General features: G+C 38.8%; 1 protein-coding gene across 4 annotated transcripts; it reads right to left on the bottom strand.

Annotated features, from left to right (window-relative positions):
- Positions 1-9532: 9532 nt before the first annotated feature.
- Positions 9533-21269, bottom strand: LOC103440363 (xanthine dehydrogenase 1-like). 4 transcript variants are annotated; one of them, XM_070807795.1, is made up of 16 exons: positions 20786-21062; positions 19720-19819; positions 19514-19622; positions 19009-19179; positions 18785-18875; positions 16715-18217; positions 16199-16441; positions 15730-16044; positions 14349-14588; positions 13570-13854; positions 13239-13460; positions 12789-12950; positions 12000-12134; positions 11267-11503; positions 10412-10585; positions 9533-9975 (listed from the first exon to the last, which is right to left on the bottom strand). In XM_070807795.1, the coding sequence occupies exons 6-16, from the start codon at positions 18158-18160 to the stop codon at positions 9733-9735; spliced, it is 3702 nt and encodes a 1233-aa protein (XP_070663896.1). In that variant the 5' UTR covers positions 18161-18217; positions 18785-18875; positions 19009-19179; positions 19514-19622; positions 19720-19819; positions 20786-21062; the 3' UTR covers positions 9533-9732. The 4 variants fall into 4 exon arrangements, 3 of the variants coding, with proteins under 3 accessions (XP_070663896.1, XP_008377256.2, XP_008377255.2); XR_011572963.1 differs by lacking the exons at positions 18785-18875; positions 19009-19179 and having other exon boundaries at positions 10412-11145; positions 20786-21269; XM_008379034.4 differs by lacking the exons at positions 18785-18875; positions 19009-19179 and having other exon boundaries at positions 20786-21269.
- Positions 21270-22773: the final 1504 nt, after the last annotated feature.

The following is a 22773-nucleotide window of genomic DNA, read 5'->3' as shown; positions in this document are numbered from 1 at the left end:
ACCCCCCCTTCTCTCGGGCTCCCACCCTCACTCGGGCCCTTCCCCGCTGGAGCTGCTCCCACCGGCCCTCAGGCCCTTTCTCCTCCCTTGTCGCTCGAGCAACCAGCATCCGCTGGAGTTGCTCTTAGGCTTTCACAATAAGGGTCTTCATGCAAATGTACTTGAAAATAGTCTTAGAATAATCATGCAGAACAGCCTATTGTGGAGAAAAATAATTGGGCACATATTATTAAAAAACGATTACAACTTCTTCTTTTTTTTTTCTTTTTTTTTTTGAACAAACAATATTATTTACACTAAGGGGAGGAGATGAGCTGAGCCTCACAATAAGATAACAATAATGTGGTTCATATTCGTCTTTGGCGAGAATTGAACTTAAGACCTCTCATTACATGTGAAGATTAATACTACTAGACTGTAGTACTAGGTCGCAGGATTATAACTATTTGACATTGAAATTCTTGTGTAATATTTCTGAATTTGTAAGAGGAAGCAGTTGAGATTCGGTTTTCGTAATTAACAAATTTTCCTAAAACTTGGAATGTATCAACAACCGTGGTTGATACCCCCATATCTTCTAGTAATTCATTGTCGTTTCATTGCCCAAAAATACCAAATGCCTTGCATATATTTTATAACCATAAAGTTTTTTTATGTCAATTTTGTAAAAGTACAGCTAGCAGAAATATGATGATACCAAAGCATGAAATAAACTCACAAGACCAGTTCAAGGTTCCCAAAAAATTACCTCCCCAAGCATTCAAATAAATTTTAAATTTGGCGTTTACATGTTTGTTTAATTATAGCATAAGATCATATAATACTAGTATTTTATAACTGATTAGGTTTGAAATTGAAGGCATTGTGCGTCGCACAAAATTAAATTTTTTGACACTGCGATGATTTGAACTATTTTAATCTTTTAAAGGAAGAATTTGAACTTGAGTATAAAGTAACAGATAGTACGAACATATATTCTAGAAAAGGCCTAGTTAAAGTAGTTGTCACATCCCGGCCCGAGTCCACCACATCTCGGGCCCGCTTCACCACGGTAGCATGATAATGTCTGCTTTGGGTTTACCACTCCCTCATGGTTTTGTTTTTGGGAACTCACGAGCAACTTCCAAGTGGGTCACCCATCCTGGGAGTGCTCTGGGCTCATTCTCACTTAACTTCGGAGTTCCTACAGAATCCGAAGCCAGTGAGCTCCCAAAAGGCCTCGTGCTAGGTAGGGATGGGAATATACATTTAAGGATCACTCCCCTGGGCGATGTGGGATGTTACAATCCACCCCCCTTAGGGGCCGACGTCCTCGTCGGCACACTTTCGGCCAGGGATTGGCTCTGATACCATTTGTCACATCTCGGCCTGGGTCCACCACATCCCGGGCCCGCTTCACCATGGTAGCACGATATTGTCCGCTTTGGGCTTACCATTCCCTCACGGTTTTGTTTTTGGGAACTCACGAGCAACTTCCCAGTGGGTCACCCATCCTGGGAGTGCTCTGGCCTGTCCGTAGCACCATTTAACGTATATATGCAACAATTACTAATTCATATATTTCATATATATGTATGCATGGCATTTTAAAACATACTTTCATTTAAATTCAATTTCTGGGAAGAATCAATAGTATATAGGTAAATACAGAAAATACTGCCCACTCATTGGTAAGTCGAAGGGTCGTAACCCCCGTGACGCCCTTGAACGTGCTCGTCCTCGGGATAGGTCTCACCTATATGCGAAACAACTATAAAAACGTTATTTAAAGCACATAACCAACAATATGTAATAACTTCTCATACGATGCTCAAATTGGGTATATGAATATACCACAGTGACCTACTTGACGTCACGGACGTCAAGGTATTTTTAGAAAAAAATTTCGATGCTGCACGCACCCCCACGGTCTGGGAGGGGCACGGACCCACGTGAACAATACTCCAAACTAGGGGTTCGGGTTTCAGGAGTTTTCGAAGGTTCTAAGTTCCAAAAATTGTACCAATGAACTCACAAGCTTGCAAGGATGAAGGAACTCACCTTTTTGGCGTCGATCCGTGAAGATTTGAGGGTTTTTTGGTCTTGTCCGTACGAGTTTGAGAGGGAGAGAGGAAAAGTGAAACTGAGAGTGAGGAAGGGTGTGGGGGAGTGAGAGAGAGAAAGGACAGTTTGTGTGAGGGTGTACGTGTCCCGTGTGTGTGATCCATCCAAACAAAACCACAACCCAACTTTCTTTAAGTCTCTAGATCACTTTAGGTCCAAACTTAATAAAATCACCCAAAAAACCAACTTAATTAAGTCACACACACACAACCCCACTTGACGACGAAGGGTAATTTCGTAACTTCACGTCCTCGGAAATGAAATTCCGGAACGGGCTGTGACTACATCCCACATCGCCCAGGGGAGTGATCCTTAAATGTATATTCCCATCCCTACCTAGCACGAGGTCTTTTGGGAGCTCACTGGCTTCGGGTTCCGTAAGAACTCTGAAGTTAAGCGAGAAGAAGGTCAGAGCACTCCCAGGATGGGTGACCCATTGGGAAGTTGCTCGTTAGTTCCCAAAAACAAAACCGTGAGGGAATGGTAAGCCCAAAGCGGACAATATCGTGTTACCGTGGTGAAGCAGGCCCGGGATGTGGTGGACCCGGGCCAGGATGTGACAGTAGTCATCTATTATATATAAAGAGAGAAGAAAAGGTGAATAGTGCTTTGGTGTCACCAAGCTTCAACAAAGTAGTTGGACAAAAATGCCCCCAAAACAAAAAACTTCAAAGGCATCCTAAAATAATGCATCAAATAAGGTAAGGGCATTTTCATAATTTTAATAGTATTTTTTTAATAATTATTTTTTTTTTGTGGTTTTTTAATTAGTACTTCACAATGGGCTAGCAATAATGTGATTCAATTTCTCTATTTTTAAACACGTTCAAAATATCTTAAGAGACGTGTAATGGCGGTTATAAAAAAGACCATTCGCACGCGGATAATAATGTGATTAACTTAGTTGTCAAATGATTTTTTTTAACAAACGATATTATTGTGATTAAATAAGTTGTCAAATGATTTTTTTTTTTTAACAAACGATATTTTCTACACTAAAGAACAGGAGGATGAGCTTAGCCTCACAATGGATTAGTAATAATGTAATTTAATCAGTTGTTTATTAAATATTATTTTCTCTATTTTTAAACACGTTCAAAACATCTTAAGAGGCATATAATGCTGGTTATAAAAAAGGGTCTTTCGCACGCAGATAATAATGTAATTAAATTAATTGTCAAATGACTGTCTTTTTTTTTTCTTCAAACAAACGATATTATATACACTAAGGGATAGGGGGTGAGCTTAGTCTCACAATAGGCTAGCAATAATGTGGTTCATTCAATTGTTTATTAAATATTATTTTCTCTATTCTTAATGTAAATTCTATAGAAACTGATTTTATTATGTGAACTCAACTGCTTTAATTGGTTTATGAGAGGTTTCTTCTAGCATGATCTAAAATTATTCATTTACTTCAAATATTTGACTTTCCTTTTGTCGATTTACGCATATAAATACTGTTTATACCATATTTAGGGCCTCGTATTTAGATCTCGTACAAATACTCGGAGGACTTAAATGTAATTATGTGATAAAGGAAGGGGCAAATATGTAATAAGTGAGGAGTCCTTATTTTATAAAAAGACCCCTCACCCTCACAATTAGGGGAGGCCATTTAGAAGGCCAATTCCTAAGGCTCCTCTCCCTTTTCAAAGCTCTCACTCTCAGAGCTCTCTCTCCCTCAAATAAATACATATTCAGTGTGGACGTAGCCCAAACCTTGGGGTGAACCACGATACATCTTGTGTCATTTACATTTCTTGCAGATTCACGGTCGGATTTACGTTGTTCCAAGACCTCCGGTTTTGTGCATCAACATTTGGCGCCGTCTATGGGAATCGACACGAAAAGTTGTGTCGGTTCTCTTTCATTTTTTCACTTCCACCGTGAATCCGTAGAAACCCAAGGACCCAAAAAACCTTCGCAGACTCTGCAGTGTTAAGAAACCATCCAAAAACCCATTTTCCATCTCTCTCTCTCAACAACACGGCTACCACCGCGTATTTTCATGTCTCGGAGAGTGGGACACAGAGAGACAGAGAGACAGAGATCTGAAGTGGGGGACTAAGTCAGGGACCGAGTCGGGTCACATCCTCTCGGTACCGAGTTGAACTTTCAAAGCTAATCATCAAAGCAAATTCCTACCTCCCAAATCCAACCTCTCGCCCCCAGGTTTCAAATTCAGCGATTTGGGTTTTTGATCTCCTGTCCAGATCGAAAAATAGGTGCCTTGTCGACCATGCTCAAACACCCTGATGACATTTACCTGCTTTTGAAGCTCAAAATTGCATCGAGGCAAATCGAAAAGCAGATCCCGGCAGAGCCCCATTGGCCTTTTTGCTACACCATGCTCCAGAATGACTCTGACAACGAACCTGTAGCTCACTCCCTTGAGATCGATAAACCTGAAACTAGGAGTGTTGAAAGCATCGGAGGAGGGGAAATCGAAAAAGAAGACCCGGTGGACAAGCCCGACGACCCCATGGACGAAGACGCCGCCAGCCCCGCTGTCGTTTTCTGTATCAGGCTCAAGCAGCCCAGGTCCAATGTGCAACCTGAGATTCTCACTTGGACTTGGAGCCTTTGCGCTGCTCCGACGAGAACAGGCCCATCGGCCCCTCCTCCATTCACACTCAGAATTAGATCTAGAAAACCTTTATCCCATCGGACCAGATGCTTAATTATAGAAAACAGCGTCCTGCCAAGCCTTTGAAAGAGAACGGAGAAGGAGGAGGCAGAACCCAGCAGCAACAACAAAGCCAGCATCTTCCAAAAACCACACCCTCAAGACCTGGCACACTAGTAGCGATTGCTAATCTATATAAGATGTCGAGGTTCAGACTCATTCAGCAGCGGTTTACCAATGTAACTGCCACAGCTGCTGCTAAGCTCTTGCAGTCTAACGGGATGTCTTTACCTACTGAGGCCACTTGTCCGGATATCAGTAATCATAGTCAAGCGCCAAACAGCACAACACGATGTCTTTCGGATATTTGTTCTTCCATGCCTGAGGCCGATTTGTTGCCAACCGTTTCTAGCAGGCAGCTCGTTGAGAAAAGTAGCAGTAGGGACAAAGGCAGTGAGAAATTTGCATTGGCTATCTCCAAGCCATATACAAAGGGAGGGAAGACGAGTGGTCTATGTCTTCCCCCAATCCCACCATGTGCTACTGTAAAGCTGGGCCCAGATATGAGGAAAGGAAAGAAAATTTCTAGCCATCTGGAAGATGTACATTCCTTGAGAGTGCTCCACAACCGCTATCTACAGTGGAGATACCTCAACTGGGTCTCATGAAAAATACTTGGGGGACTTAGCCCATTATATATGTACTGAGGAGCGAGCCCTTATTTTATAAAAGGGACTCCCTCACCTTCATTAGAGATCATTGCCGCCAACTGAGCAACCGTCTCTCCGCGAGCATCACTCCTAACCCGTCATTTATGTATTGAAGAGCGAGCCCTTATTCTACAAAAGGAACTCCCTCACCATCATTAGAGAGCATCAACTCTAGCCCATCATTTATGTATTGAGGAGTGAGCCCTTATTCTATAAAAGGGACTCCATCACCGTCAAGCGCCACAAGCCGAGCCAACCAAGGCAACATAAGCCACGAGCCTCGCAGCCTCGCAGCGTGTGCTACTTCTAGTTGAGCATCATTTCAGATTGAGCACCGCCTCATATCAAGCATCAATTCAGGACAACATCTGGTTACTTCGGCCCACACATGGACTGAATTTCAAGTCTCCAGCCAAAAGACTCTCTTGACTGAAGACTTTGGGGACTACTGTTTATACCATATTTAGGGCCTCGTATTTAGATCTCGTACAAATACCCGGGGGACTTAAATGTAATTATGTGATAAAGGAAGGGGCAAATATGTAATAAGTGAGGAGTCCTTATTCTATAAAATGACCCCTCACCCTCACAATTAGGGGAGACTCATTCTCACCCTTAGAGGCCAATTCCTAGGCCCTCTCACCCCTTCTCAATGCTCTCACTCTCATAGCTCTCTCTCCCTCAGATAAATACATAATCAGTGTGGACGTAGCCCAAACCTTGGGGTGAACCACGATACATCTTGTGTTATTTACATTTCTTGCAGATTCATGGTCGGATTTACGTTGTTCCAAGACCTCTGGCTTTGTGCATCAACAAATACATTTAAAACATGTAGGTCGTGCATAGCACATAGTGATTTAAAAAATGTTTTCTGCACGTGCGTGAGGCTAGCCAATATGCCCTATAACCTACATTAGGCTTTTCCAAATTGTCCTTCGAAATGTCACGCATGTGCATGAAGGCTAGTTACTTATTAGTCAATATGCCCGTCATTACTTATTAGTCAATATGCCCTATAACCTACATTAGGCTTTTGCAAATTGTCCCTTGAAATGTTTCTGCATATCAATATTCCAACCGAATTACTATTTGATATTAACAATTTTATATTTAGGAATTCTGACTTTTGCAATTCCACATGCATGTATGTACTGAAAAGATGAAGTCAATCCGAGTATAATTTTTTTCTCTCCCTGCCTGATAGCGATTTTACCACTTGTAAAACAAAGGGTTAAACCATAGAAAATTCTTGCAAGAGAACAAGTGTTTGTAGTATAGAATGGCTCAAGCAAGGTCGATCTCCTCAGGGACTGATATAAACAATTTACGAGTTTTTGTGTATTTAACTTATTTAACTCTAAGAATTACACTAATTTGACGAAACTAAATATTACTAGATGTGACTTAAACAAATATCTAAAATGGGAATTGGTTTATAAGGATAATGATTCAACTTAAACAAAACAAGTAAATAAGGAAATTTAAGATAAAATAAATGATTGAAGAAAAATAGATTGACAATATGCTAGAGTTCAACCTTTACCAACAACACTCCTACGTAGCTATTCCAGTTGCTTAAATAATTGAAGACACACATGCTTTGTTGGATTTTCCTTGTGTATGTTTTACTTGTGACATTCAAGCTAAAACGCATACCACTACATGCAACTTATCCATGACATTTGGATTAAATATAAACATGAGAGATTCATTAATCTTGGTGAAAATCCTTTTGTTAAACCATGTAATCCCTAAGAGCATGATATTTACCTTAGGAGAGTACAATCCTCAATCACAAGAAGCACAACCAATTTTAACGTGACATTCGTTCAAAATTGCATCCGATAACTTTTCTAAGCATCCTAATGATGATCAATCATCAAGACACATAGATAGTTTAATTTAGAGATTGAAAATATCAAAGCAAGCATGTAACAACACTTAAGCAATTGAAAAATAAATCTACGTATTCATGTTGCGCTCATGGTCTCACTCTAGCATAATAAATTAGTTACACATAATTATGTTCGTACATAAGAAATTATCCATAAAAAATAACAAGAAAACACCCGTTTTTGGTTCCTCTGCTCTGCGCCCTCTTCTTTTCCTCTGCCTGCTGCGCAGTCTCCTCTGTCTCCTGTGCTTCTGCTTCTGTCCTTCTGCTGCTCGCCAGTCCGAGTCCTCCTTCCCTGCTCTCTGTCTCCTTTCTTTTTTCTGTTTTTCCTTTTTCCGTGCCTTCCCCCCTCTTCCGCACTGCCTCTTTCTTCTTTTATTCCTTCCGCACTGCCTCAGTGCTCTCTCCCGCGTCAGTCTCTCCCTTCTGCCTATTTTATTTTTGTTTGTCAGTGTGCACTCCACTCTCTTTCCACTCTTCTCTGTTTTTTATTTGTTTATTTTTTTCTTTTCTTTCCACACCTCTTTGTCTGCCAGTCTGTCTTTTTTATTTGTTTCTTTTTCTTTTCGTCACTGCCTCAATGCTCTCTCCACTCTGTCAGAATTCTTCCATGCTGTTTTTCCACTTTGTATCCTGCCATCCTCTCTGCTCCTTTGTTCGTGTCTTCACTTTTCTTCTTTTTAATTGAAATTGATCCTAAAACACATTTAACTGCACAATAACACAAGGTAAGGTAAAATATTACAATTTTAACATAAAAACATCACAAAAGCTTTAAAAATAGATGGTATAAATGTATGAAATATATGAGTGATCACTGCCCTCCAATTAAATATCCGAAAAGAAGTTAGTTTGCTCCAAAAATATCTTGTATGTGATAGTTAATTATCTCTATTATTTTATAACAAACGATATCAGCAGATAAAGAGAATCGAGCTCAAAACTGTTCAATAAATTCTATTTAACTTATTGATTGTTTCACATGGCGAGCCTTCTAAGGCTTCTTCTGAGGCAGGGGCAATCTTGTTAAGGACAAGAGGGGGCACGCACACCCCACCACCCCCCCCCCCCCCCTTCCTCCTGTTCAAGTGTTTGGGTGGGAGAAAAGTCGTCTGAGGGTCTATTTAAATCGCAATAGGCTTCTGTTGCTCTATATATCGAATCAAACGGGCTTCTGTTGCTCTATATATCGAATCAAACTATGACGAATAATAATCAACTAACTACCACCATCAACATTATCAGTCACTCCTCATTCAAAACCATCAAAAGGTAGATATAACACAAAAACCTTTAATTGCAGAGTTCGTTCGGGCAGCTCACGAAGAAGAAGCAGATGAAATAGGGGAAACATCTATGTTTTAAGAGAAACGGCACCATATTTGAAAATGTTTATACTGGTTTTTTCTTAAAATAATAAAAGTATTGTTAACCCTCTCTCCTTTCATACGTCTAATAAAAGGCCTTATACGTATATGATTTATCACTTTGTTTACTATAACAATATTGACCTAAAAACAATTAAATAGCACAAGGGGTGGGAGACGTACGGTAAGCACACAATGGGGTATGAGTTGACCGAGTGCTCGACAAAATAGCTCACTTAAAAAAATCGAATTTTTTGGCACTTACGTCATGCATGGAATTCCACACGACCTGGATCTGCTAATGCTTAGTTATGTGTCCAGCGAACTAACTTTCTAGCTTAGCCCCTGCTGACAAGGGGTACCAATGTTCTACATCTTTTAGTACACCACTGCAGTTACATTCTCTAAACTTTTTAACTTTTTACATTTACTATTTTGAATTCAAGTTTATGGGTTAATTAACATGGTTTTACACTTGCATCATAACAACTGCTATAAGCAAAATTTGGACCACAAGAACTTTGTCATAGGTAGAAGTACAGAAAATCAACAAAATAAAAGTGGGTCCCAAGTAATGAACCAAGATGAGCTAGTTTTTGTTTTTGTTGGGAAGAAGATAAGGTAGCTGTCTATAATATCACATTGTTCGTTTATATATTAATAAATAAAACATGTAAGTCCAATGCCTACATGTTCATTGGAAAATGTCATGCATGATAAATGATATGAGTAGATTAGAAAGGAAGCTGCTATAGCACAAACAAAACAGTTAACTGTAATTTCAGTAAGCCAATCAAAGGAGAATCAACGGGCATAAACAACGGAATGAGTGCAGAAGTGGAAATCATTACCCATTTGAATATCGTCTCCTTAAAAATTCTGTATGAGTATACATCTCATGTAAACCAAAAATAATTGCAATTTACATGCATCTTTTGTAATTGGCTAAATACAGGAGACTGAACAGTCTAGCACAAGTCCGATACCAGTCGTATAGACGAAATACAGGAAAGCAGAAATTAGCAATCAAACGCTAAGCTTGGCGCGGAAATCTGTGCTTACAAATGGTTCAATCATTTCGTCTAAGCAGGCCATCCGTATCCGTTCAGGTGTCGCGGGATTATCAAGTGGAAACCACTCATTAGACCCTACTTCTGCTCTTGCAGCTATTATGGCGTCTTTGATGGCGAAGAAGACGGCTGATGCCAAGAAAAATGGTGGCTCACCAACAGCTTTAGATGAGTGGATGGCCTTCACATTTGGATGACCCTGTCAATTAGTAAAGGAAACAACAAACAAGTCAGCAGAGAGAATCATTAACGTAAGCTGGGTGGCCAAATAAATTTGATCTCGATAAATACAACTGTTAAGCAAAGGATTAAAGCTTTTCCAAACAGAAGCTAACTATCCTATCCAATTAACTGACTCAAAAGGAAACCTTTCCTCTACCCAACTAACCATTTTCATATTTTTCTATCACTGCATCCCAAAAACACAAAGCACACGAGTTACCACCCAATGGAAGCCTCAAGTAGTTCAAAGGACATTCACCAACCACAAAACCCAAGCTACTTGCTAATGATAGACAAATTAACCCAAGGAGATTCATTGACATCTGGAACCGCACCCGTAATACTCGTAGACAAATTACCTTCCAGAGTAACCTTTAATTGGATAACATGTTCTTCTAAAGTAATCAGCATACCTTCAGAAGTGAAATGCTGAATTTGAAGGGGACATCATTAATGGAAGGAATCTTGTAACTTCCCGGCCCAGATGTGTAGAGGCAACCGGGTGAGATCCATTTATGAGCAGGATCGCCCCACTTTAGTTCTTCTAGAGCTACCCATCCCAAACCTTGTACAAATGCTCCTTCAATCTGCATAAGAAACATAATATTTATTGCGGTCGAATTGAAATAAATCACCAAGTTTCAACCACCCCCTCCCCCATTTCGTAAACAAGACTGAAAAAACAGCAAGTTGGAAGTCTGAAACTAGAATGGGATCCAGGAGTTTGTTAGCGTCTGGGTTAATTTAGATGACTGAAGTAACAGGAGATCACAAATACACTGAATAGTTTACCACATAAAGTGGAAATGTTCACTTTCTAGGCAAGTGCTTATATTGTATGAAACGTAGGCCAGAGATCAGACTGATTATTTCCTCATCTCTTGCCAGATAAATGGTTATGTTGTCATACTGTGAATCTGGACTACACATTCTGACAAGAATCAATCTCTCTTTCACTCTAACGTATTTGTATTTATGTGTCTATGTATATCTATATTTATACAACGTTTAGCATCAGTTCAAGCCCAATTTATTCCTATTGAAACAAAGCACACCCCACTACGGGATTACTAACATAACTTAAGAATACCAGATGCAGTTCTGTTTATGAAATATAGCCCATTGCAAGTTTGCCACATAGAGATCCCTAAAAAATGGGCTTCAGTAAGCATTGTTTGAGATACTGCTAAACTTTCCATATCTTGAGGATCTTTACTGATAAATTAAATAATGATACTAAAAAAGAAAAATGGAGAAAGAAAAAACACCTGCCCAACATCAATTGCGGGGTTGAGAGAGTAACCAAGATCCAAGAATATGTTAGCCGCTCTGGTGTGAAAATCTCCAGTCAATGTATCAATTTCAACCTCAGCAAAAGCAGCCCCATATGTGAAGTAGTTGAATGGGTTCCCTTTACCAGTTGTCCAATCAAAGTCAATTTCCGGTGTAATGTAAAACCCATGAGCAGAAAGATCTATCCGTTCCACATAGCATGCACTTGCCAGCTGACAATAATTATGACAATAATTATGAAACATAAGTTTCGTACCATTAGAAATTCTCAGTGCAAAATGCTCACATAAGAGTCCATGTATGGTTTAGGGTTCAGGATTCAGGGGAGGAAAATATTTGCAGAAGTTTTGATAAAATATTATAGATCACCCTAAGGTATTAGCAATTAATAACCCATGCAACAAAAACTTTATCTTGGAACATTTAAATCTTACTGACCGTCATTTTCAGTTTATTTTTTTATATATAATTGATGGCCTAACAATTTTATTGATTTACTTCTAATCATGCACAATGTTTTTCTCCTCTTTTTTGCGCTGGGATTATAATTAACTTCTTTGTTTGGGAACGCTCCTGGTGAGTAAATGCCAAAGCATCCTAAATGCTACAGTCATTTGCTCCTCAAGAGAACGAAGGAAATAAACTTGTATGAAAGACACGATTACCAAATTATTGAACAGTATTTAGAAACTATGACCGAAAGAGTACCTCGGCAAAAGAGCTGAAATTTTGCTGTGAAGCAATAGGCTTCATACGTGCCTTAATATTCTCACATGCATCTAGAACTGCAGCTCCATACATGTCAGAACTCGCAGAAGCTGCTGTTGGTGATGCATTAGGAACCTAATTTATTAATCCAACAAAATACGAGCATGGGGATCATCAGCTTTGTAGGGCATATAGAAAAAATAAAACAGCAGAAACCGAAGGGAATCTAAACCAGTTATTCACACCTATTAATTTGTTAAAATATTTATTTCAAAAGCTATCCAATCTTAAGTGCTACAGAGAATTACAGGCTCTAATTCGTACACACATTCTCGTAAATTTTACTATTATCAAACACATTTCAACATCAACTGCAGAAACAGCACTCTAGCAACTTCCCTGATATAATAATGCAATAGACTTGTGGAGAACGTGGAATCCTACGTAGGGAGTTATGAGCCTTACTACATATTAATCTATAAAGTCCTGACACTCTCCATCTGTTGCAATTGGTTGAATTGGATGGTCTAATTCTAACAAAGCTTACGAATCCCTTTAGGACAATCACAGGTATCCTAAAGAACCATAAAACTGCAGAAACGGGAACAGCCCCTTGCCCTTTAGGCAGCAATAAGAGATCCAAAGTGTGCACAAGGTTTCCATCCCATATGACATATATAATAAATTGATACATCTATTACATTATCTTTAGCTTGATGAATAAATGAGGTGCAAAATCTAACCGCCAAACCAAAGTTCCCCATAAGGAAATGGAACACTGTCAATTACCTTGTCAGTACTTGTCTCCGAAATAAAGACAGAACTGAGAGGGATATTGAAGGCGGAAGCAGCGACCTGAGCAACTTTTGTATGTAAACCTTGCCCCATCTCTACACCTCCATGTGTGACTAAAACAGTTCCGTCTGTGTAGACATGAACAAGAGCACCTGCCTAAGAGTCATTTAAGAACGCCTAATCAGGATTCTAATAGCATGATTGCACAGCATATAGAAATGAAAATCAATTATAGACAAAAGATTGGATAGGGTGTTGGGTTTTTGCCCATGCGTCCCGGGTTCGAAACTCCTCCCTTCCCTTAATTATTGTAATATTTTCAAACCCTCCCCACTCCCCTTATAAAATTGTTCTAAAAAAAAAAGGTAGTAAAAAATCCTTTTGTCCAACCTCTATTTTTCTAACAGTTTTATAGCAAAAAAAACATGGTTTATGAAAACTTACCTGGTTCATAAGCTTTAACGTAAAGGCTATGCCAAATTTTGTTGGAACCATGGCAATACCACGCTTCCGCCACCGATTTTGAATATTAAATTGGTCAACTTCATAGCGAGCCTTTGAAAATTCACAAGATGACTTCAGTTGATTCCAGAGCGGACCCAATGTGCAGTGTTTAAGTTGTTGACCATAATGCAATATTGATCCTTCACCTTGAAAATTAATTTCCTGAAACAAATTTATATAACAAGCTCAGATTAAGAGGAATGTGGTGCTTATGAACTGAAGGTGCAAGTGCAACATAAGGAATACAACATAATAAAATTTCTTAACGTACTTTTATCTCTTCTGGGCTTTTTTTGAGTTCTGCAGCAACCCTCTGAATCCAATTTTCCGCAATAATCATACCTTGAGGACCACCAAATCCTCGAAAAGCAGTGTTACTTGGAATGTTAGTGAAGCAAACCCTTCCTACAATCCTCACATTTGGAATCTCATAGACGTTATCCGAGTGAAACATAGCACGTTCAAGTACGGGAAGAGACAAATCTAGCGAATTTCCAGCATTATTGTAGATTTCAAGATCCAGTGCCAACACCTTGCCCTCATTTGTAAATCCAACCTGTGTAAAAGCATAAATGAAATCAATACTTTTCTTTCATTCCATCACATGTAATGTAACTTCAACAAGGAAAAAAATGAAATCCAACTAAACAATAATAGCATAATTGACCTAAACCCTAAACCTAAACCTTCTCCCTCTTCTTCTCCATTTTTTCCCCTTGAATTAAAGGAGTCTTTCATATTTCTCTTCGCCTAATCGAAGTTAAATCAGGTAATAGAATTTTGTACATGGTAAATGAACCATAGAAGGGGCCAAATTGTTACTGCTTGATACTAAAGTCCCACTGTGTATTTTGTGGCATGAATAGTCTTTTCTTAATTTCTTTTATATAGCAGTGCTTGTCCGTTCTCACTTATTTGACAAAAGAAAAAGGAACCAACGATTTGAACAAACGAAAAAGAGGTACTGCTAACATCAGATTGTAAAACCTATGAGCAGGACATAAATGTGGTGATCCAACAGAAAATACAATTACAGTAACAGAAGTAAACCTTGTACTTTCCGAGAAAGCTATGGCGTTGTCCAGTTATCATCATATCTGTATCACGGCCTAATGTAATTTTAACTGGACGATTTAACAGATATGCTGGAACAGCGGCTGCAGCAGCAATAAAAGCTGACCTAGTCTCCTTGCCGCCAAAACCACCACCAATGCGCTTAGTTTTACAAACGACTTTCGACATTGGAAGACCAAGAACATGAGAAATGTATTTCTGGTGCTTCTGAGGGGCCTGCAGATTGATGATTTCATTTTACATTGCACTAAAAAAAATTAAGTACTAAAATAAAGTCATAGACATTCAATTGACACCAGTCCCTAACAAACTTTTTCCAATCATCACATAAATACTTGTAATACATAGAACCAGTACTTAGGAACAATAGTAATTGAAGAAAGGGGGGAGGGAGAGAGAGGTAATGTGTCTATGCACCAATATTAAAAGAAGCGACTAGAAAGCTAAGTATGGAGCATTAAAACGCTACCAAAGAAACTGGGAAAATAGAAAGGTCCAGCAAATCTTTCAAGAGTTTTGGGAGGTAGTTAAGGTGGCTAAGTGTAAGGTTATTCCACCACGGTATTCAACTTAAAAACTGAATCACACTAGCATTAGTCTTAGACCCGAAGAACATGATGGCTAATTAGTCTATGCAATGTGGCAACTCAAATCATCTCCAAGGCATCATCCAAAAGGTTGAATGGGATCAGCGGTACTATAACTTCAATGCACATGTGTGCTAGTTTAGAAAATAAATATGGTTGTATCAAGAAGAGGTCAATTTCCACTAGTCAACTATGTTCTTGAGCACCTCCTCATGAAGAAAGGGACGCTCTAGCTGCTTGGCTAGAGATGGGAAGGGTGGATCGATTTGGGAAAGAATTGGGCTTGCAGGTTAACTTTGGAACCCAAAAGTGGCTACGTCAACGATATCAAGGATAGAGTGGAAGATTTGCGAAGATATAGGCAAGGTGATGGCACCATAGGCCAACCAGCAGGCGTGAGGGTAAGGTGACAGCAGATAGGGCACTGGGTTTTAGGGAGCTATTCTGCTGTAATTCTGAATTAATAGCCCAGCTGGGAGCATCACATACTTACCCAAGTGGGGCAAGGATGTCAAACATGTGGCTAATGTAATTGACCCATTCACTTGACGCTTTGCAGTATTCAATGGAAGATGAGAAATGTTGAGCTATGCTTTGTCAATATGAGGATCAAGCGCTTTTAAAAGCGCCTTTGAGTAAAACAGGATGTCCTCTTTTTCATAAGAAATAAAACTTTATCAAAAGAGGAAAAAGGTACAACTCAAGACTCCCACTTCCGTCATATCTAAATTGGTTGAAGAAGCAATTCTTTCAGGGGGTTTCTAACATACCTGAGTGGATGAGATCATATGAACTTCATTGCCACCATCCACTGTCCATACCACACTGCTATTTGGCTCCAAATAGAAGTGTTCCTGTCCGCCAACTCGAACTTCCCCCTCTATTACATGGTCACATTGACTTGATTGAAAGCAAATATCCACATCCCCTTTCCTAAAACACCTCTCCGTATTAGGATGGAAACTTTTGGCATTGATGGCATCCTGTATTGATAAGATGGTTGGTAGCTCTTCATACTCAACATGAACCTTCCTCACTGCTAGTTTTGCATTCTCATGTTTATCAGCAACTACCACTCCTATAACCTGCATAAAATGTTGAATAACACCAAGGATAAATTCCTAAAGGAGGATAGCAGGGTAGCATAACACCAAATGTCGCAAGGAAAAATCCTACATAGCCTTGGATTCATGCAGAGGAGAGAGAGAGAGAGAGAGAGAGAGATTTTAACCATCATACCTGACCTACACAAGTGACAAATTCTGAAGCAAATAGTTCCTCGTCTTCAACAACTGGTCCAATGTTATTATCAGCTGGAACGTTCTTTGCTAAATATATGCCTGCAAACCCAGGTGATAACTTTGCTCCAGAATCATCGATTGAACGTATACGAGCGTGAGGCTTTCTGCTGAGTATTAAAGCAGCGTGTAAACAATTAGGAGGCAATGGTGTGTCATCGGCATATTCCGCCTCTCCTGTAACCTGGTAGAAATTATCGTATCAATACCAACACCCTACTGCTACTCTCTACGAGAAAAATTTCATGTACCGTCCACAAATTTACACCGATTTCCAAATAAAAAGGACCTTCATGCCATTTAATTTCACATTAGCAATACATAAAATAATTGCGCTGTCCAACTCTCAAATGTTAATTACAAACTTTGGTAGTATAGGCCCAAAACAATACAAATTTGAATAATTGGTATATCAAAAAAAATAAAAAACAGTTTGCCAGTATATCCAAGAATATACCTGAAGTCTTGCTGATAAATGAACCTCGGGAGACCCAACAGCTGTCCCACGTTTTATGACTTCATAATCTTGAGATCCTATAACAGGTGGCCGGTGAAATGATTGTACAGCAGAAAGATGAGATAATGGTACACTCTCTTTAATGCATTGCTTCCCTTCCATTTGATGAGAAACCCAAAGAAAAAATTTGAAGAAAAAGCTAACACTCAATGATCTACGAAACTCCACCATTCCACCAGGAGCATCATCCTTGAGCAATACATCTTCTTGCAGGATTTTCAAGGCACCCTGCAACATCTCCTGGTTCCAACTCTTCCCAATGAGAAATTTTTTTGTTCTTTTTGCAGAAAGAGAGAGTGGAGCAACTCCACCATAAGCAATGGATGCATCAGACACAACCCAGCCACCTCTGTACTCAAGATGAACACGAATCCCAGCATTCACAATTGCAATATCATCGTCCCTTCTGTGAGCTTGCTTATACTCTTTCACATACTCGAAGGACCTAGTCCAAGGTAAAAATACAGAGAGTAAAATTTCACCACTGGCCAGATCCACCTTTCGGTAACCCAAGAAAAAGTTTTCTGCCAGTGTCGTTCTAATATTCCCTTTGCAATCAATAATCTGAAATTTCGCTCTAGAGGCCATCCAAAGAGGGTTCAAGTCTGATATTGGACTGGCTGTACAGATATTTCCACCCACAGATGCAACATTTCTTATTTGCACCCCAGCAAACCATTTTAATTGTTCAACGAAGGCCTTACAAGCAGAAGTTTCATGAGCTGCACGTTCTGTTATGACCGTTCTTAGAACTTTAAGTAGTTCAGAAAGTCTTACTGCTGAACCTATCTCTATGCCATCATCCTTCACAGTCAATTTACTGAGTTCAGGTACATTCGTGACGAAAATCAAAACCTTATATTGAATATTTTTCAACCTCATTTCAATTCCCACCTCAGTATTGCCTACCAATAATTTTGCATCAGGGTATTTTTCCTTCAATCCTAGCACTTGTTTAAGCCTCAACGGTCGGAACCACCTTAATCCACCAAAACCGGTCAAACTCAAATAAGTCGATTTTCTCAACAATAGCTCAGGAGGAAAAATAAACTCCTTGTCTGTGTATGTGCTTCCATCAATTTCACTGTACGAGACAGGTGCATACCTCTCACCATGAGTACCACTTTCATGAGTGGTGCATGAACTTTCACTTTTCAATCCACACGAACAGGGCTTTCCAGTCGAAGGGCACACAAACTCACCTCCTTCGGAGCTTAGTGAAGATGTATTAATGTATGGTGTATCATTTGTTTTGGCAAAGACACGAAAAGCATCAACAATTGGCCTGTAACCTGTGCATCTACACAAATTTCCTGCAAGACATTCTTCAATCTGCTCCTCATTAGGTGGTTTCTGACTTGACCTTAACAAGGCATAGATGGACATAATAAAACCAGGGGTGCAAAATCCACATTGTGAACCATGAGATCGTGCCAATGATTCCTAAATAACATGAAAGAAAATAGGCATAGGTTAGAATCTCAATTAGGCAGGTTACGTACTTTAATGGAGGTTCCATATTCCAGACTCCTCCGCCCAGGATCCTCCCCAATCTCAAGAAATGCAATTCAGTATAACACAGTTGTCGGATAAAACATATCATGTTTCCACGATTGAGATATCATCTCTTTCGCCCGAGAAAGAGTGACTAAATCAGAAAAAAATCTGGAGCATGAAATGGCCAATCAACTTATCGATCTAGTGGTATATATTAGTATACAAGATGAATTCCTATCTTATGCAACAAAATTACAGCTAGGAATTCTTAAAGCACATTTTGATACTGCTTACGCTGAGTGTCTGTATTTTTTCTGTTCTACTTCTATCAAAGTTTCAAAACTGTATGGGACTCCAACTTTACAACTTTTGTGAGACTGTACACGATCGTGAGTGCGACCAAAGTGATTTTTAAGCCTACAAACACCTTCCATGAATTGTTGATTACAGAATATGCTAAGTGATGTAAGCCCACAAATGCCCTCACCCAATTGGGGATTACAAAATATGTACCTTAAGTTTCCTTTTTCTCCCTCCAATTTCTTTTGCATGCTTCCAACTTCCTATCCATGGCTGAATACTGAAATAATCCCCAGCAAGAGTACTTCGGAGTCGTTCACCGAAAAAAAGTCCACCATGCAGGGGAATGGATGAAGAAATAAATGGCAGAACTTAGTTCACCAAAACAAAGTCCACCATGCAGGGGAATGGAAGAAGAAATAAATGGCAGAACTTACAAATGCAGGCCAACAGGGGAATGTATCCTTACAGCAACTCGGTTGCGGGATGCACCTTCGAGCTACTGAGCATCCCATCTATGGGGGTTGAGTGTTAAGGGCTGGGCGTTTATTAGGTTTTAGAGTGACCTGGAGGGATCTAGACTTAGCAGCAGCTAGGAATTTGATTTTCTACAAAATAATAAAGAATCGAAATCAAAACCCCAGCTCAAATGTCGTTGTTTGACCTTGGTGAAACAAATCATGTGCCCACGAGGCTTAATCCTCTTCGCAATTTAACTAAACAGAGGAATGCCTCAGGTGTTCCTCAAGGGTCCCCTTGATTTCACATTGCAGATCCATGGTACACAGTAAGAGATAGCCTCTCTTTACCTAAACAACTCATGCCTCATGTATGAAACAAGAGATCCTACCGGCTAAACTAGGTAATGTATGCAGTATCATTCCGATTAACTTAAAAGTAATAACGGATACAGGGAGCAAAAAGAAAGGAAGCATATATTACTTGAATTGGGTGCAAGCCCTGCTTGTGGCTCCCTAGTCCTTCCACAGTAATTACATGCATCCCTTCTACAGAATACAAAGAAGCCAAGCATGCGTTGACAGCATAGTGGCTGCAAAATGATTTTACAAAAGAAAATAAACAAAATATTTTCAGTTTGATCCGAATGTATGTGAGCGAATGTATATTTAAGAGAAAGGGAGACTCACAAACTTTTCTTCAGTTCTTTGTCGTAATGCGAAACCATAACAGTGCAAGCACCACAACCACCTTCACCACAGCCAAGCTTTGTCCCCGTCAAACCTATATCTGTATTGCCGAAAAGGCCATCGAACCTAATTAGGTGTTTTTTGACATAAAGAACCAAAGTGGACAACAAAATCTGAAAGAAATCAGCAATTAAGAATGTAAAAGATGCAGCGCAAAAAATATTGACCATTATGACATTTATTAACAGCAATCAGCTCTGGAGTTCAAGAATACTCTTCTTTCTTGTATAAAAGAAACTACAACACAAGGGACAAGGCAATCCCTAAACCACGCCCGAGTTCCAAACTAAAGAACGACAAAGCAGAAGACACCAAATGAAAACAAAACAAAAGAACAAACTAATACGCAACCTTAAAACATGATTAAATGAAGTCCATAAGAATGTCCAGAAACAAAGTATGTACTACATATGGTCTGCATGCATCATCCCGCCTGGCGGCCTAAAAATTTCCTATTACTCTCCATCCAAACAACCCAAAATATCTCCAAGATAGTACATCTTCAATGCATCATTCCCCCTTCCTCCCTTGGATAAAACTTAGGCCTCTCACAAAGTAATGCATTAAAAGATTCCGGGGTTGCCCAAACTCAGGATCAACGAAGCATTAAGCAATCTAAATATTCGGCATCCATTGACCTTCCAAACTGCGCGAGAGGGGCGAAAACAGAACTGGACTAGTCTACCAGAAGAACCATCCATTGATTTCCACGAATACTCATCCATCAGTGAACTCTCCAATTCCAAAGTGATTGAAGTTGCTTAAGAAAAACCAAAATCTCAACACAAAGGACCAAAGACAACCAAAGACAACCAAAGACAACCAAAGGCACAAACACACAAACACAACTAGGAATACAAGAACCATGGCATCTTCTAACAACAATAACAGATTACAAGACCAAACTAATCTGAACTTTTTTTCCTGGCAATCAAACAAAAAAAACCGGGAAAACCAAGTTGCAATTACAATTAAAAAGATAAAAAGAAATGATCAAGAATCATACCTCTGAGATACTCGAGAAGGGTCAAATGGGCCAACCCGTCAGGCAAAACTCTACGAACTCCATTGACATACAGTATGGCCTCTTTTGAGTCCTCCCCCGATTGTTCCAGGTCCTCCTCTTCCTTCTTCAACGATCCCATAATTTTGTATTCTGTGTTTTTTCAATTCCTCAGAACCCAATTAACTTCAATCTATGTAGTTTCTTTGTATGTGAGAGACAGAGACAGAGAGAGAACTGGGGGAGAAAAATATGAGATGAAACAGTAGAGACAGAGGAATTACAGTTCCGTGTTCAGATTCTTATAGAAAAATATATTATAAGCACGCAAGCAGTATGCCGGTGTGTGCTTCAATTTCTGCAATTTTTCTTTTTTATCAATCATAATTTTATTAGATTAATGTTAAATTAGTTATTTATGAAGTTGAAATTCAAGCGAACTTAACACTTCTATAATTCATAACCACTTATTTCTGCAATTTTCTTCGAACTCCCCCTTTTCTTTTTCTTTTTTATTGGGATAAAAATACAATAACATTTAGTCAAAAAGCATGATTTTGACAAAAAAACAAAAGAAAAGAAAAATGATTAATGCACAAGTACACAATACAAAAAGTAACTCAATCTTCAAAGAAAAGTACAAAAAAACAGAAGTACTCAAACACGATCTATCATGTTTCTAAAAAAAATATTTTTTTAAAGTACAGTAATTAGTGCTTATTTAATTTATTTAATAAAATTTTCAAATAACAAGTATATTCTTACATATTTTACAAAATTACAATCATTGTCCAAACATTATTCTATTTGACAATTATTATATCTCATTAAATACCATATCATTTTTAATCATTTAATATATTCACAGCAATTTATATAAAAGTTTATCAAACATTCAAACACTATTACCAAAGTCTCAACAACTTTATTTCACAGCACAGCAAAATCAATTTTTTTTTTTAAAAAAGCATAGTAGTACCTAACTAGGTCGTACTCAATTTGGATTTCAGATAATTTTAGCAGATTTTTTAAGTGACAGATTTCAAAAGATTTTAATAAATTTTACAATTTTATATGAATTTTGGGAGATTTATATAGATTTCTATGAATTTGTATAAACTTCTCTCTTGAATTTCTTAGGATTTAATTGACTTCTAAACTATAAAATAAATTTCTTTCCAAATACACAATTTGAAAGGAACATATCAACATATATATATAAGAAAATACAAATTCAAATATATTTGTCGCGCAAAAATGGCAAGATAGGGAAAAAAAATTTGCGTGACAAAAATATTTGTTGCGTAAGAATACTTTGCGCGACAAACACTTGTGGTTGTTGTGCAAGAAAAAATTGGAAAAAAATTTTGCCGCCAAATGTTTGCGCGACAAAAATTTCCACATATTCATCGCCCAAAGTATCACTAAAACGGTCAGATACACTTCAACCGCTCCCATTTAGTGTGCATTTATAATGCATTTTGCGTGACGAAACACACATTTTACATGACGAAGTGGTTCGTCACGCAAAGTGTTATAGGTTCTGTATAAACACAATTTCAGAACCCTAGTTTTCAAAGGTTTTGTTTCAAAGGTAATGGCCGATTCGGGAGAAGGCTCGTGTGAAAGGAAAGGTGTATTGCGAATAGAGAGGTACTGTCGTAAGCAAGTGCCCTACTTTGAAGACAAAAGTAGGGTTGACGCATATGCTGAACTTATGTTTGATGTTGGGGGTTTGGTGCAGAGCCAATGTTCTACCGAGTTTGAGTCTTGGAAAATGGTGTTTGAAGAGTTGAAGAAGTCCATGGTGGGGGAGTTGCCGGTAAGTTTGTATTAAGGAATGTATAATTATTTTTGTTAAAAAGTAGTATTTTTTTAAATTACTAATTTATTGTTATTGGCATTAATATAAGTTCATTGGGATGTTGATGCAACCGATGAGAAGCAGCGGAAGTATTTGGATGACCTTTTCAAGATGCATTTCCGGCAGC

This window comes from Malus domestica, chromosome 11 (genome assembly GCF_042453785.1).
Source record: "Malus domestica chromosome 11, GDT2T_hap1".
Classification (NCBI taxonomy): domain Eukaryota; kingdom Viridiplantae; phylum Streptophyta; class Magnoliopsida; order Rosales; family Rosaceae; genus Malus; species Malus domestica.
This window is presented reverse-complemented; position numbering and strand designations above follow the sequence as displayed.